This window comes from Lygodium microphyllum, chromosome 19, assembly GCF_053477565.2.
Source record: "Lygodium microphyllum isolate KBCC chromosome 19, Lygodium_microphyllum_v1.1.10, whole genome shotgun sequence".
In the NCBI taxonomy this organism is placed as follows: domain Eukaryota; kingdom Viridiplantae; phylum Streptophyta; class Polypodiopsida; order Schizaeales; family Lygodiaceae; genus Lygodium; species Lygodium microphyllum.
In genome coordinates, this window is record NC_141153.1 from 80512335 (window position 1) to 80526596 (window position 14262).

At 42.3% G+C, this 14262-nt stretch overlaps 1 protein-coding gene across 1 annotated transcript in view; it reads right to left on the minus strand.

Moving 5' to 3' along the window:
* LOC148020084 (uncharacterized) overlaps nt 1–11417 on the minus strand; it is a 48380-nt gene extending 36963 nt beyond the window's left edge. Inside the window, exon 1 of the mRNA XM_087700372.1 lies at nt 10848–11417. Within this exon, the coding sequence (XP_087556498.1) occupies nt 10848–11118 (271 nt within the window). The 5' untranslated portion in view covers nt 11119–11417. The remainder of the gene's footprint in view (nt 1–10847) is intronic.
* Nucleotides 11418–14262: the final 2845 nt, after the last annotated feature.

The following is a 14262-nucleotide window of genomic DNA, read 5'->3' on the forward strand; positions in this document are numbered from 1 at the left end:
TCAATGTCACTCCATTTCTTGCCCATTGATTGCGAATATTTGCTGTTGCAATCTCTATGGCTACTTTCTCCTTTTGAAGCAATGTAGTCCTGATAGTTTTTAATGAAGGGGGCTTATATGTGGGTCCATACTCTGCAATCTTTGTCACCATATTTAAAAAATAAGGTGACCTGGCTGATTTGAATGCAATATGGTCATGGTAAAAAAAGTGTGCCACTGCTGCATCTGCTTCCTCTTTTTTCTTTGGTTCCCATGAAGTGTGCAATGAACTCTGTTTAACACCACGACCTGTTGCCATTGATGGCCCATGAGAAGACTGCGTAGCCACTAATCCTGGTGGTCTTCTGCATGAAGCACCATGCCCTGCTGGCCTTGGAGTCCATGTTGTTGGATCCACTGCTATATTTGGCGTCCTCCTGGCATGTGAATTCCCCATAGAAGTGGCTATGCGGTCAAGTAACTCCTGCCTTTTCTCAATTGATACATTGGTGCAAAAACGCACCTCTTTCCCCTCCTCATATAGAAGATGGGCTCTCACTTTATCAGCCCCACTAGTGCGAGCATAAGGGCAAAGTTTGCATTTCCAAGGGCGAGCCCCTCCACCTCTCAATGGCACCCCTGCATCTACCTCATCCCACCATGACCAAGTAGTGCTTCGACTTCGTCCAGTTGTTGACACAGTACCTGCTGAGGATGATGAAGATCCCATAGATGTCAATGCTGCCATCTATATAGAAGTGACAAATAATCAGTAAACTTCAATGAAATTACAGAAATTTGCAGCCAACATTTCAACATCCATGCGTCAAAGTTCAATGAAATTGCAAAAATTTCAACCAAAGTGTACCGTGGGCCGCACGCGACGTAGGCGGGAGACTCAGAGGCAGGTGGGAGAGTCACCTGGGCAGAAGTAAGCACGCCCACGGCCTTGGCAAGGTAGGTGTGGCAGGCGGAGCAGCCTGTAGGTGAGTGAAGCGAGAGCAAGCGGAGGAGCAGGAGCAGGCGGAGCAGGCGGGGCGGGAGCGGGGGCGGGAGCGGGAGCGGGAGTAGGAGCGGGCGGGCGCGTGGAGCAGCAGACGACAAGCGGGCGACTCTCCACGCAGGCGACAGGGGCGACTCCACGCAGGCGACAGGCGGGTGACTAGCGGGAGCGGGCGACAGGCGGAACGTCGAGACGCAGGCAGGCGACACGCGCAGGCGGGAGAGTAGCGGGCGACAACAGGCGGGAGTAGCGGGCTGCCGACTTTTTTTTTTTAATTAAAAAATTACATTGGCTGGAATGGCCGTTCCAAACAGGGAACGGCCAGGGAACGGGAGGAAACGTTTCGCCAGCATTTCCTGGGCTCGTACCTCCCAGAACGCGTTAATCCGTTCCTATGCGTCGGAACGGGCGTTCTCTGTCTCTATGAGGAGAAGGAAGGTTGTAAGCGCTGCACACAACAGCCGCTGGAAACCCCAAAGCACTGCCTTTGGTCTTGTGAGGAGGCGCAGCTCGTGTGGAGAGGAGCATGCCGTATCCTTCGACCTATAGCGCCCAGCCTTGGGTGTATCTCATGGGGAGCTTTTTATTGGCAGGCAGTCAGCCAGGGCCGTCACCTTTTGTATAAGGCCGGGATGCAGGACACGATATTCATGATCGAGACAGGGTTATACGCAGTGGTCGGTCTGGAGGCTCTACCCATTCGCCAGGTACTGGAGCCCACAGCAGACCGCTCGAAGGTATGGGAGATCATAGGGAGTCTTACTGGATGCATATTTGGAAGGCGCAATGCCAAGTGGCTTTCGGCGGAGAGAGACTTTCAGCACTTGCGACCTTAGCAGAGCTATGGACCTCCATCATCTATTCCCTCCGCGGCCGATGGGATCAGGTGCAGGGCGAGTCCAGAGCGAGTCAAGAGCTCCGTGGTCACTTCATGCGTACCTGGGGCGGTCAGGGTCTGTTCTTTGTGATGCAAGCAGGCAGCCCCATTTGGCGATATACCCCCCCCCCCATGGCTTCTTGCCCCCATCCCCCCTAGACCGCCTTGAGAGGCTTGTATACATGATGTACTGGTGACTCTGCTTCAGCTCCAGCTAGTCTGTTGAGCATGAGCACTCTGTTGTAATCAGCTTTTTGAGTAATATAATCAGCCACATTTTACTTGCAAAAAAAAAGGAAATGGAAAAAGTGAAAGCGGTCACCCACCTATTGTGAAGGCATTGGCAAAAGCATGTGGAGAGAAGGTAAAAGAATGGCCACGATTGCTCCCTTATGCTTTGTGGGCCGACAGAACAACTCATAGTACTGTTACAGGATATATGCCTGCAGAATTGATGTATGGTCAAAAACCTATCATGCCGATAGAAGAGATGACGGTCACATGGGGTGCGTTACCTTGGGAGGAGGAGTTGAATCGAGAGGAGTTGTTGGCGTTACGCATTAGACAGTTGGAAAGAAAGTCAGAAGACATAGAGGCAGCAACTGCAAAGTTAAGGGCAGCAAGGATATAGAACAAGAAACGGTTTGACAAAAGACATAGACTGAGACCAAGAACCATACAAGATGGGGATTGGGTAATGGTTTATGATAGCAGTTTAGATAACCAGCATAGTGCCATGTGTAAAGTTTCCAAAAGATGGTTTGGACCCTATGTGGTAAGACACATGTTTGATAATGCTACTTATGCATTAAGTGAGCTGGATGGGACAGCCATCAAACTTCCGGTAGCAGGGAAAAGAATCAAATTATTCAAAACGCGGAAATCTACTACCTATGAGTTGCCAGAATTGAAAGAAAATAGTGGTCATGATACAGGGGCTAGCCAGGAAGATATGGAAGATGCAGAATTAAAAGGATATGGTTGCAGAGGATGAGGACTCAGAATCCGGTGACAACTAGGATTTTGGCACATACCGGAGGATGTGCAGGTTCAGAGGGGGTGGTTGTCGTGATGTTATGAGGACACAGTGTGAAAAAGTATGGAATGCATCATCATCCGACTTCTTTATTGATCTAGAGAGTCAATGTGATCTGAGCCATTAGTACTAGTGTGAGTTACATGGATTATCCGAAAATACTAGATTTTTGGATAATTTTAGCCTATTTTTTATATTTATTTATTGTAAAAATCCAAAAAAGTTAGAAAAAAAAACTAGATTAGGATGGCATGCAAAAAGCTAGTTGCTTTTTCAGCCAATTAGGGGATTTTCACAAGAGAGACAGATTGACGAAATCGCGCGCATCGCGATCGCTGAAAACTACAGACTGAACTGAAAGAAGAATGAGTGATCTGGGAGATCCGTGACCAGGCGTCTTGGTATTTTACCCCCCCTTTCGGAGCCAACGGAGCCATCAGATTTGGATTCTGAGCAGCAGAGAAGGAGCTGTAATTTTTATGCACGTTTTGTTCTACAAAGAAGCTCCAGGAAATCTAATGCCTAGAGATTGCTTCTGAGTAGTGCGAAGATTCCAAGTTCTTTCAATACATATTGATTCAATTCATTGTAATTTGTCTTTGTAGTGTTTACCACTTGGATATTCTCTATCTTCTCTTCCATCTCCTATCTCTACTTCCTTCTACTTCTGATCCCCAGTGGATTCGACCTTTCGACAAAAACCCCTCCGACGCCGCCCGTCTAGGTATCAAAGAGAATGAGATGGGACCCATGGGGGAAGTTGGAATGGCATGTAAAGGCCATGCAAAGCCTATCACACTGCTCATTGGAAAGCTTCGGTTGCACATACAAAGATATGTGGACAGCGAAGAGTTCTTCATTGCTCCACTTGAGAGTTGTGATGTATTGCTTGGTATGCCATGGTATCATTGTATGCATGCAGTGATTGATTCTCGTGCAAAAAAGATCACTATTCAACATAAGGGAAAGGTACTCACACTTGATGTAAAGTTGAAAGGTGAATCTGTCCCTGTTGTATCGGCAACTGCCATTTCTAAAGTAATGAAAAATCATCTTTCAGTGTACTTGGTTTTTACTAAGGATAAAGATCATAGTGAGAATGTTGGGAACATGTCTAAGTTAGAGAAGAATCACATGTCATTTCTGAAAATGTATGCTGATTGCTTCTCTCATTCACTTCCAGGGCAGCTACCGCCTGAAAGGCCAAAAGATCATGGGATAGATCTTATCCTTGGAAGTAGCCCGCCTAATAAACCACCCTACAGAGTTAGTGCAGCCCAACAGGAGGAGATTATGAGTCAAGTAAATGAGCTGTTAGAAAAAGGGTTGATTCAACCCAGCTCATCTCCTTTTTGTTCTCCAATGCTTTTGGTGCAAAAAAAGGATGGTTCATGGCGTATGTGCATTGATTATCGTGCTCTGAACAATATCACAATAAAGAATCGCTTTTCGATTCCTCGGATCGATGATGTTATGGATAGATTGCAAGGGGCAGCCATATTCAGTCATATAGATTTGAAAAGTGGGTATCATCAGATACGCATTAGTCCAGCAGATGTGCCTAAGATAGCTTTTAGGACATCTTTTGGATTGTATGAGTTTCTTGTTATGCCTTTTGGACTTACAAATGCTCCTGCCACTTTTATCGGATGATGGATCGTATCTTCAAGCCGCATAGAGGATTTGTGGACACTTTCTTTAATGACATGATTGTTTATTCAAAGAATAAGGCAGAGCATAGAAAACACTTGGATATTGTGTTCAATGAACTGTGGACCATAGGCTGGTTATCAATGACAAGAAAAGCGAATTCTTCTTGCATGAAATCCACTTTTTGGGGTATATTGTATCGGCTGATGGTATTCGCATGGACCCTGCAAAGGTTGAAGCAATACGATCATGGCCACCTTTGAGAAATGTGCATGAGATCAGCAGCTTCTTGGGTTTATGTTCTTACTACAGGAAGTATGTATGCGGGTTTGCTGAAATTGCATCTCCATTGCATGCCTTGCAGAAGTAGAATGTGCCATTTAGATGGACAGCAATGGAAATTTCAGCATTTGAAAAGTTGAAGAAAAAGATGACTTCAGATCCTGTGCTTATATTGCCTAATCTAAGGAAGTCATTCATAGTTCAATGTAATGCATGTGGTAACAGCATTGGGGCTGTTCTTATGCAGGACAGCCGAGTTGTGGCTTATGAGAGCCGAATACTCCACGGTGCAAAAAAGAATTTGCAGGTCTATGAGAAAGAGCTCTTGGCTGTAATTCATGCACTGTCTATGTGGAAACATTATTTGTTGGGGGCTAATTTTACAGTGCAGACAAACCATCAAACTTTGAGGTACTTTCTCACACAGACAAAGTTGTCAGAGAAGCATATGAGATGGGCAAATTTTCTCTCTATGTTTCATTTTCAGATTATACATATTGATGGTAAAAAGAATGTTGTGGCTGATGCACTGTCACGTAAGCCGCAAATTTCAGCCGTCAGCATGGTTTATCACACTGAGTTGGATGCCATGAAAGAGCAATATGTTGCTGATTTGGACTTTGCTAATGTTTATGATCAGCTTTGCAATGGCCAAAGGCATGAACACTTTGTGCTAAGAGATGGATTTCTGATGATACATGGACGACTGTGTCACAAAGCAGTTAAGGCCTAGAGTTATCACTGAAAGTCATGTTCCTCTGTATGCAAGACACAGAGGTATTAATGCCACGGTCAAGGCAGTGGAGCATTTCTTTTATTGGCAAGCTTTAAGGCATGATGTAGAACAATTTGTTAAGACATGCATCATATGCCAGAAGATAAAGCATGATAGACAAAAGATGTCAGGTTTATTACAGCCCTTGCCTATTCCAAATAGGCCTTGGCAAAGCATTGCAATGGACTTTATTTTTTAGCTTCCTAAGACACCTACATGGAATGATGGGATATGGACTATCATTTGCAGGTTTAGCAAACAAGCCCATTTCATTCTGGTGAGGAAGAAAATAAAGGTTGATCATATGGCACGATTGTTTTTGCAACACATCTTTAAGTATCATGGTATGCCAGAGTCGATCATTAGTAATCGAGACCCCTGGATGACCAGTTTATTTTGGAAGGGCTTGTTTGAAAATATGGGTACAACACTGAAATTCTCATCGGAGAAGAAGAAGGAGAAGAAGAGGGAGAGAGAGGAGAAGAAGAAGAAGGTGAGGAAGAAGAGAACTTGAAGGGAAATCAGAAGACAACATTGACCACCCCCCCCTCAAAAATGGTGTCCTCTAACCCTCCCGCTATTCTTGTTGCTTATTGTTCATGGTTTCTCTTCTATACTTAACGTGCATGATTTAAAAACTCAAGAGCGTGAGTTGTATGAAATATTGACTAGCCTAGTACATGAAATATTATTACACGAAATCTTGCAAATAAGGGATGATTGCATGGGAGTCAAGGGGACAAATAGAATGAAATCTGCATGGATTGACGCACATGAAATGATAAGGTTTTCATAAATTTTTACATAAAATGATAGACCTTCGCGTAGAGCAATGCCTAAATTAACCAATAAAAATCACGATTTGCATCTGCATAAAAATTAAACACACGGAATGTTAGTTTCCGTTCATAGGATGCAATTGCACCGATGAATAGAAACCTAGACCTTCATGAGATCCGGTGCATTAGAAATAAGTATAATTGCCTGTAAATTGTTTTATCGATCTTGCTGTGGACTATCGCAAATGGATACGCTCCTAGCTTAATTGAAGCTGGTGACCTAACCCTAAATGGATTGTTGACCCAAGTTATGCTTGGTTGTTTGAAAAGGTTGTAAATCCCTTGAGCAAGTGTTGTGATACATCCAAGTTAAATTCTGGTTGTGCATGCAATGGGATTGCGATGCCTTGAAGTAAGAGGTTGTGCATTCAACTATTTGTTAATGTGGTTTTGGATGTTAACCCAAGTGGGATGTGGTTGATGATTTCATGGCCGGGTCTATGATGATTGATTGCCATGGGAACAAAAGAATGTTTTCCTAGTTAAAGGATGTTTGGCTGGTTGTTTCAGCTCGATTGTTCCCGAAAGGATATTTAAGGATTGGTTGTGGTTTTGGATGAATATCCAAATGATTATATTTTCATGGCAGGAACTGTAAGGATAAATTACTATGGGAACAAAAGGAATGTTTTCCTAGTAAATGTTATTAGGTTGGTTGCTTCAACTGTGGTTGATTTCCTAAAGGGTTAATTAAGGAAGGATGGCGCTAGCTACCCCCCGCAAACCGCCAAACCCTAACCAAGGGGGTTATGAATCCGCACCGGGAATGTGGACCGAACCCGCCACGAGAGGTCTCTCCGTGGAAATTACTTGGCGTAGAAGGACGCTTGGGTGCCAATGGGGGCTCTGGCCGTAAATCCCGATGCCTCCAGACCCTACACAAGTGTTCTACGTGACTCGAGATGGGATCTCGAGGCCTTGATACTAGTTACAAGGTGGAATCTTGGTAGGATAAACCTTCGGGTTTTTATTTCCGGGATACCGAAGGATTATTTCTGTGGAGGCAGAAAGAAACACTTAATTCTTATGTATGGGCAGGAGACAAACATTAATCTGAAGATAAGTTAAGTGTTTGATCTTGCTTTATCTTGTCTTCGTATCAATGCCCTAAATTACGTAAAGGAACCTGTGATTAACGGGTTAATTAAGGAAGTTGCTTTTACGTGTCAAACATAATGTGGTAGGTAATTAGATAATTAAAACAACCCCCGAGGGAAGCGTGGTGGATGTGACCAATGGGTCTATCCTACGGAAGGGTGGTCTCGGTTAGCCGAGAGCTTTCCTCAAAGGAAATGTTAACAAGGAATATTAGGAAAAGTCAAACGATGACCCTAGACAATGTTGGTTAGAACCCTAATTCATACCGTTTTAGGGGACCGGAATGGGACTATGCCCTACGGACAGAGAGGTCAAGCGATGCATCCCTCTCGTTTCCCATTCTCTTTGAACCAAGTGCAGTATGAGTCTGCTTTGGCCCAGTTACGTCTGCGCAAAGTGAAGCAGTTGTAGGCCAACGTTAGAAGGCTGTTAGGAAGACCCGATTACAAGGAACCCAAACTTCAGGTTGATCCTAGTGGGAACGGTCGGATAAGTTCCGTTGCGGGGCAGACTCGAGAGACCCTAGTTGGCAAACCCCGTGTCATTCCTTGGAAGTGTCGGGCGGCGTCTTCTAGATATATCTCTCAATGGACTGCTAAGACGTGTCCCGCGATTTGAGGAGTGGGCACGTTACAGTTAAGTCTTGGATGCAAGGCTTGAGACATAGTTTTTCCATACGACAATCATATGTCATACACAAACTGGTATGAAAGTATGAGAGTATGATTCAAGCCCTAGGGTTGAATCATACATTGTCCTGATTTTAAACCAATAAGATTGGAGTATGATTCAAGCCCTGGGGCTGAATCATATGCTGCTCTAATTTCAATTTTAAAAACTAATAAAAATGTATTTAGAGTAACTAAGATAATAAGCTAAATAAAAAATTAGAATCTCATTATTTCAATAGCTTTAGATTCTACGAAATAGTCACTACCAATAAGGCATTCAATGATCAAGACACAACATTGATTTGCCAAATAAAATTCAGACTTTGATTTCTAGTCATTTGAGTCAAGGTACAATTAAAGCACCGACGGTAGGCAATTGCCATGCAATGCTGTCTATAGGCACATGACACCTTTTTTTAATAAAATTGTTAGGATTCTATGCATTTTTAGTCATTTTCGCCCCCCAAAAGCAGTCAAGTCTGAAACAGGATATCATACTCCAGATTTCATACGTTTTTCATACGTCTACATCAACAATCATACAAATATGATAAAAACTATAGCTAGAGACAATGATTAAATAAAAGAAATAAAAACTGTTTTGAAAAGATTGTTTTCATTGTCTTTGTGTAGGTGTTCAACAAACTCTATAAACAAAATAATTAATGAAGACGATTTTATATGTTTCACAGTGTGGTAGAAATCAAATAGTTAAGAACACACTTTTGAGAAAAGTGAGAGGGCAGATTCAAATCCATCCTATGGCTTGGTAGTCTCAAGGTTGTTTTAGGAAAGAGCTTATCAATGACCCTCCTAGGGTCCAATCATAGAGCCTAACCAAGCACCGTTTTAATGGAACAAGAGTCAAGATTATGCCTTATGGGCAAAGGGGTCAAGTCTAGCTCCCCCTCATCTCTCACTCATATGAACTAAGTGCAGCAACTAATAAATCAAGTTATTACCATCCTTTCCCCAAAAAGAAGGCTGGTTTCACAAACAAACTCATACTAAATCATATCTAAATAGGCCACAAACTATACCCAGAGTCAAAACACCACGACACGTGATGCATCACATCCCACACAACAATGGATATACACAAGCAACCATGGAAATGGAAGTGACAAGTGGCAAACCAGTAAGAAGGGGCTCACAACATGAACATGGATTTGACGACAAGCGGCAAAATCAAACATAATGTTGAACATTGCCATTGACTGCAAGCAATCAGCACAACACACACATTAGATTCCTTTTTTTAAAACGCAAAGGCTTATGGTTTTTCTACTTGCCTCTTTTGAAATTCACTTCACAAATCAAATGTCATAAGACAAGTCATTTCTGATTATTTTGATTACTATTGTCAAAAATCTTTTATGGTTTAGTCAACTTACATGTTTCATGACCAATATTGACTTATAGGACTTATGTGACTAATGTGATTATGTACCTTAGTAAATCTTGAAGGTGACTTACGGTTTTCTTAAACATCCAGTTGGCCTAATTGGCCTCTTTTCCCTCTTATTTCTTTCATTTCTAGCATGCGTGCCGATTCGACTCTCTCCATCAGATGACTATATACAAGCATATGATGATGACTAAAAGTGGAGGAGGGAGTCTGCCTATAAATCGGCAAAAAGAATACCAAATGTGACTACCAGTCGGCCAGCCCAAAAGTGGGAACCTGAAATTAGGTCAGCCAGCCTAAATCCAATGCGAAATGCCTAGTAAAATACAAAGCCTCGCCCATGAGATGTACAATTTTCTAATCTGCTAATTAGCAGACAACTCCTACGGCCTGTTGACAATGTAAACAATAAAAGCCACAACAGCTGCATCCATCCTAGCCTCAGAAGCTCAAGTAATATTGGCCCTTCTCAATTATGCAAAAACTCTCTCTCTTATAGAAAACCATCAGGATGAAAGCAGACCCCAATTACTCTCAAAGACCTGAATCTTCACAGTTGCACAAGTAGCAAATACAGGTAGATCCTCCTGTCACCAAAGACCACCCAACTAAGCACCTGAAAAACTCTAAACTATAGCCGCATAAAAGCTAAAATTGGCTCACAGGTTGGAAATTTGAAGTTCCTGGCACTAGACGGAACCTTTCCATACCCCCTATCTCAAAACCCCAAATGTTACATGGAAGTATCTACTCAGCTGCCTTAGCACATCCATTTCATCATGAATGCAAGCGAAGGGACATATGGAAACTAACTGCCTATGAAATGAAAACCACACTAGAGTACAACAGAGTCCTCTGCTGCTGCATTATCTCCGACACCTGTTGTCTGCCTGAAGGGCAATGGCCTAGATATTCATATCGCCAGAAAGAGAGACAGCATACGATTTTTCTCTCGACACATATGACTCTCTAACCTTGGCAAATGCATTTCTTATGAAGAACCATGTTATGCTCATTGAGACCATTTCAAGTTGAATGAAAAGCATCCAGAAAAGTGTCAGTAATTTTATTTATAGAAAACATGCATCGAGTTCAAATTTGAATGATCAAAATAAAAGAACGCCTTGGACCACTTGAGTAATCATAAAACATGACCAAGCAGTTCTGATTGATTCCATTCTAGACCAAACCATAAGATAAGCAGGTTTTGACTACATTATAGGACATACCCATGAGAAAAGCATCCAGCAAGTAGGTTCTGAGCATGAAGTGATCAGCAGATGTGGGTGACCCAAGCCTTGATATCCGCTTCTCGATCTTGTAGATGCTGGAGATGGTGGATGCGAGAATGACCGCGATCATGGCGGCGGCGGTCTTTGTGACTGCGGGTCCCCTGTTCGCTGTGAGGAAGTCCAAGCCCTTGATCACAGGACGCAGGCCCCACATCAACAAGAGGGCAATGGTGCCCTCTACCAGAACCAAGCCAATGAAGAAGGACATTGCCTGATAGAGGAAAGATCACACGAAGATCGGCTGAGACACTGTGTGTTAGCTCACGAGGGGTCGGTCTTCTCTCTCTCTCTCTCTCTCTCTCTCTCTCTCTCTCTCTCTCTCTCTGTGTCTGCAGAGTCGCAAAGAGTGTGATCACATCAACCAAAGGTGACGTCTGCCTTTTGATTACACAGGCCGAAAGTGCACTGAATCCTGATTTTGACTCAGCCATTATTATGTTTTCCACACTTTGAAGTTCCATAAGCATGTGATTTCATCTATATATAGTTTGGTATCTAATCGTAACTATGCCGCAACGATGGCTTGGTGTCTACCGATAATAGAAGCTCCAAAACTCATGTTGTCTGTGTAAATAGATGCCATAGAACCTTGAAAACTCATGATGTCGTGTGTAAATGCTATAGAAACCGAGTGTAAATTGACTTAGCTTTTCCATCCACTAGGTGGCTTGGCAAGCACTAGTAGATCATTAGCAACAAACACTTCCGGGGCATTGCGTCATTCACACAAGGAAGGGTCCATGGAGCACTTCATGCACGATGACATGCACCACACCCCACTCAAGTTATGCTTGTAATAAGGCCGAGTCATTTTATCAAACATTTATACTTTATGTATACTTTTATAAAAGACACCTCTACCAAGAACCCCTAGCTCAAGTGGTAACGAAATGGTGCAATAATCCCAAGGTCAATGTTCCATTCTTGTGGATAATGGTGTGGCACCACATATGATGTATAGTGTAAGTAGTTGATTATGGTTCCACTTAGTTGGTCACCAAGATGGACATTGTAATAGGACCATTTGTAAATTCCATGCTCAAAGGTTTGGGCACCCCTTGGTTACAAGGACCGATATAAGCCCTGATATTCAAGTAATACAAAATCATTTCACATCTATAAAAGACACCTCTAGTATTACAACAAGTGTCACCAAAATAGAATTTTGAATCATTGAATTTATGAGTGTAATATTTACTTATTTTCAAATGATTTCTAAACTCTCTCTCTCTCTCTCTCTCTCTCTCTCTCTCTCTCTCTCTCTCTCTCTCTCTCTCTCTCTCTCTCTCTCTCTCTCTCTCTCTCTCTCTCTCTCTCTCTGTGTGCAAACAAGTTGTAGTTGAGAAGCATGATGACTCCTACTTGTGTGACAAGCAAGACTAAGGTTGTGTAGGAACACATAAGTTCATTTCATAGCATGATGGCAAGAAAGAGAAGATGGAGCAAGGCAACCTCTTTACCCCTTCCTTCCAAAGAAGTCCCTCTAGAAGGAAGCCAATGATGAAGGAGAATAGGTAGAAGAGGAGGAGGAGGAGGAAGAAGAAGAAGTTGTTGTTGTAGCAATAGAGGGCAACAATCTCTTCAACTCTTGATAACTATCCAACACTCTTTGATGAATACTCTTTTCCTCATTATTCCATTTGGTTTCTTGTTTTTTTTTAAAATTTGTCCATGACATAACTCTACAAAAATATGATTGTGCATTATAACAACTAACTAAAAGAATAAAGAATAAAGTAATAGTGATGGACACTCGCTGTAGTGTGCAATTGTGTGGGTATAATAGACAAGTAAATGTAGGTGGCTAGGCATGTTAAAGAATACGGATCTAAAGATAGTTGGCTATGGTGGATGCAAATCATAGAATCGATACATGATAGAGAGATGAGATTGTAACTCAAGTGAATTAGGTTCCAAGATAGATTAGCTTGGACTCATAAACACAATCTTGAGTGACTCAAAGTGAAAGTATCATATATCGAAATGAGTGTCAAGTACATGCCTTTATAGGTTTATGGATAGTACCACTTTTCTTTGTGCTTATGGGATTTTGGACATCTCTTCCTAGAGCTTCTAGAGCATACGTCTTTGTCATATCTCTCATACAAAGCCTCTTATGGGCAGCCTCTTTTAGGCATACATCCAGCCTCTATGGGTGTACATGCAAGCATCATTTGCTATTCTCAACACCCCCCTCAAATGATGAGTTTCTAACCTTGCTAGCTTTTGCCCCCCTTGCATGTAAACATGGTCCGAGAGACTAGCTTTTTAACAACCTAGTCAAGTTAAGGCTTGAAACTTTACATTCTTGGTAATACATCCACTATAGGAAACAAGAGATCCACTATGGGAATACATTTTTCTTTGTTTGTGGTAGCGGAAAAAATCTTCTTCATTTTCTTTATGCTTCTTTGGCATCCTTCGGTCCTTTACTTGATCTTCTTGGTCTTCTTTGTCTTCATGCTCTTTTCCTTTGTTGTGCTCTTTATTCCTTTTGTTGATGTATGGTACGTGCCTTGACTTGATAGATTCTCTTTGGATAACTCTTGACTAGCATGACTTGATAGCTCATTACATTTTCCTTGGATACATAGGGTTTGCAGCTTGGGTTGAATTTCATGATTTCCTTTAATATTTTTTAAGAGTTTCAACATGGATTTCATGGAGAGGTCTTACAGTGAGCTTGCAATTGCTCGGGTAGTGTCTAACTCCTTACAATGAGATTGAAAATTTTCAAGGATTTAATCAATTGGGTATACAAATACTAGCATGTTACAAGGATATGAATCACTATTAAGCTCAAAATCAATTACCTCAACTTATAAGGAAGATGATAATGTGAATGAGTAGGTTGAATTGGTAGTGTGAACATGGCTTTATTACAAAGGAGTTAAAGCCTTAATAATTAAGCTCACAATAAGAACTTTTAAATAAATCAAGATTCCAGGTTGGAGTTGATTACGCCGATGATTGTGCCAGTTGGAGAGGACGATGATTGCAATGTTGACTTCAATGATGGTCGTCATGAACCGGCTTCTGGCCGTCTGTCTGTGTCGAATGCCACGCTGGAGCTGAGTTGGAGCCGTGAGGATGTAGCCAAAATTTGATGATGCCTCTCTGAGCTGCAATGTTTTTGCCTTCAGGCGTCATCTCAACCTTCACATAGACCTTGAGAGCTCAATTGCTATTTTGGCCTAGTGTTCAAGTCAATGTGCTCCTTGTTGCCTTGCTCTCCTTCTTCTGCTCTTTGATTCTTCTCTTCAAGCTATCGTATCGAAGATGGGCTGATAAACTACAATAGATTGCATTTTCAACCTTCGAATCCTTTGCACAGTTGCTCGTACACTTCTTG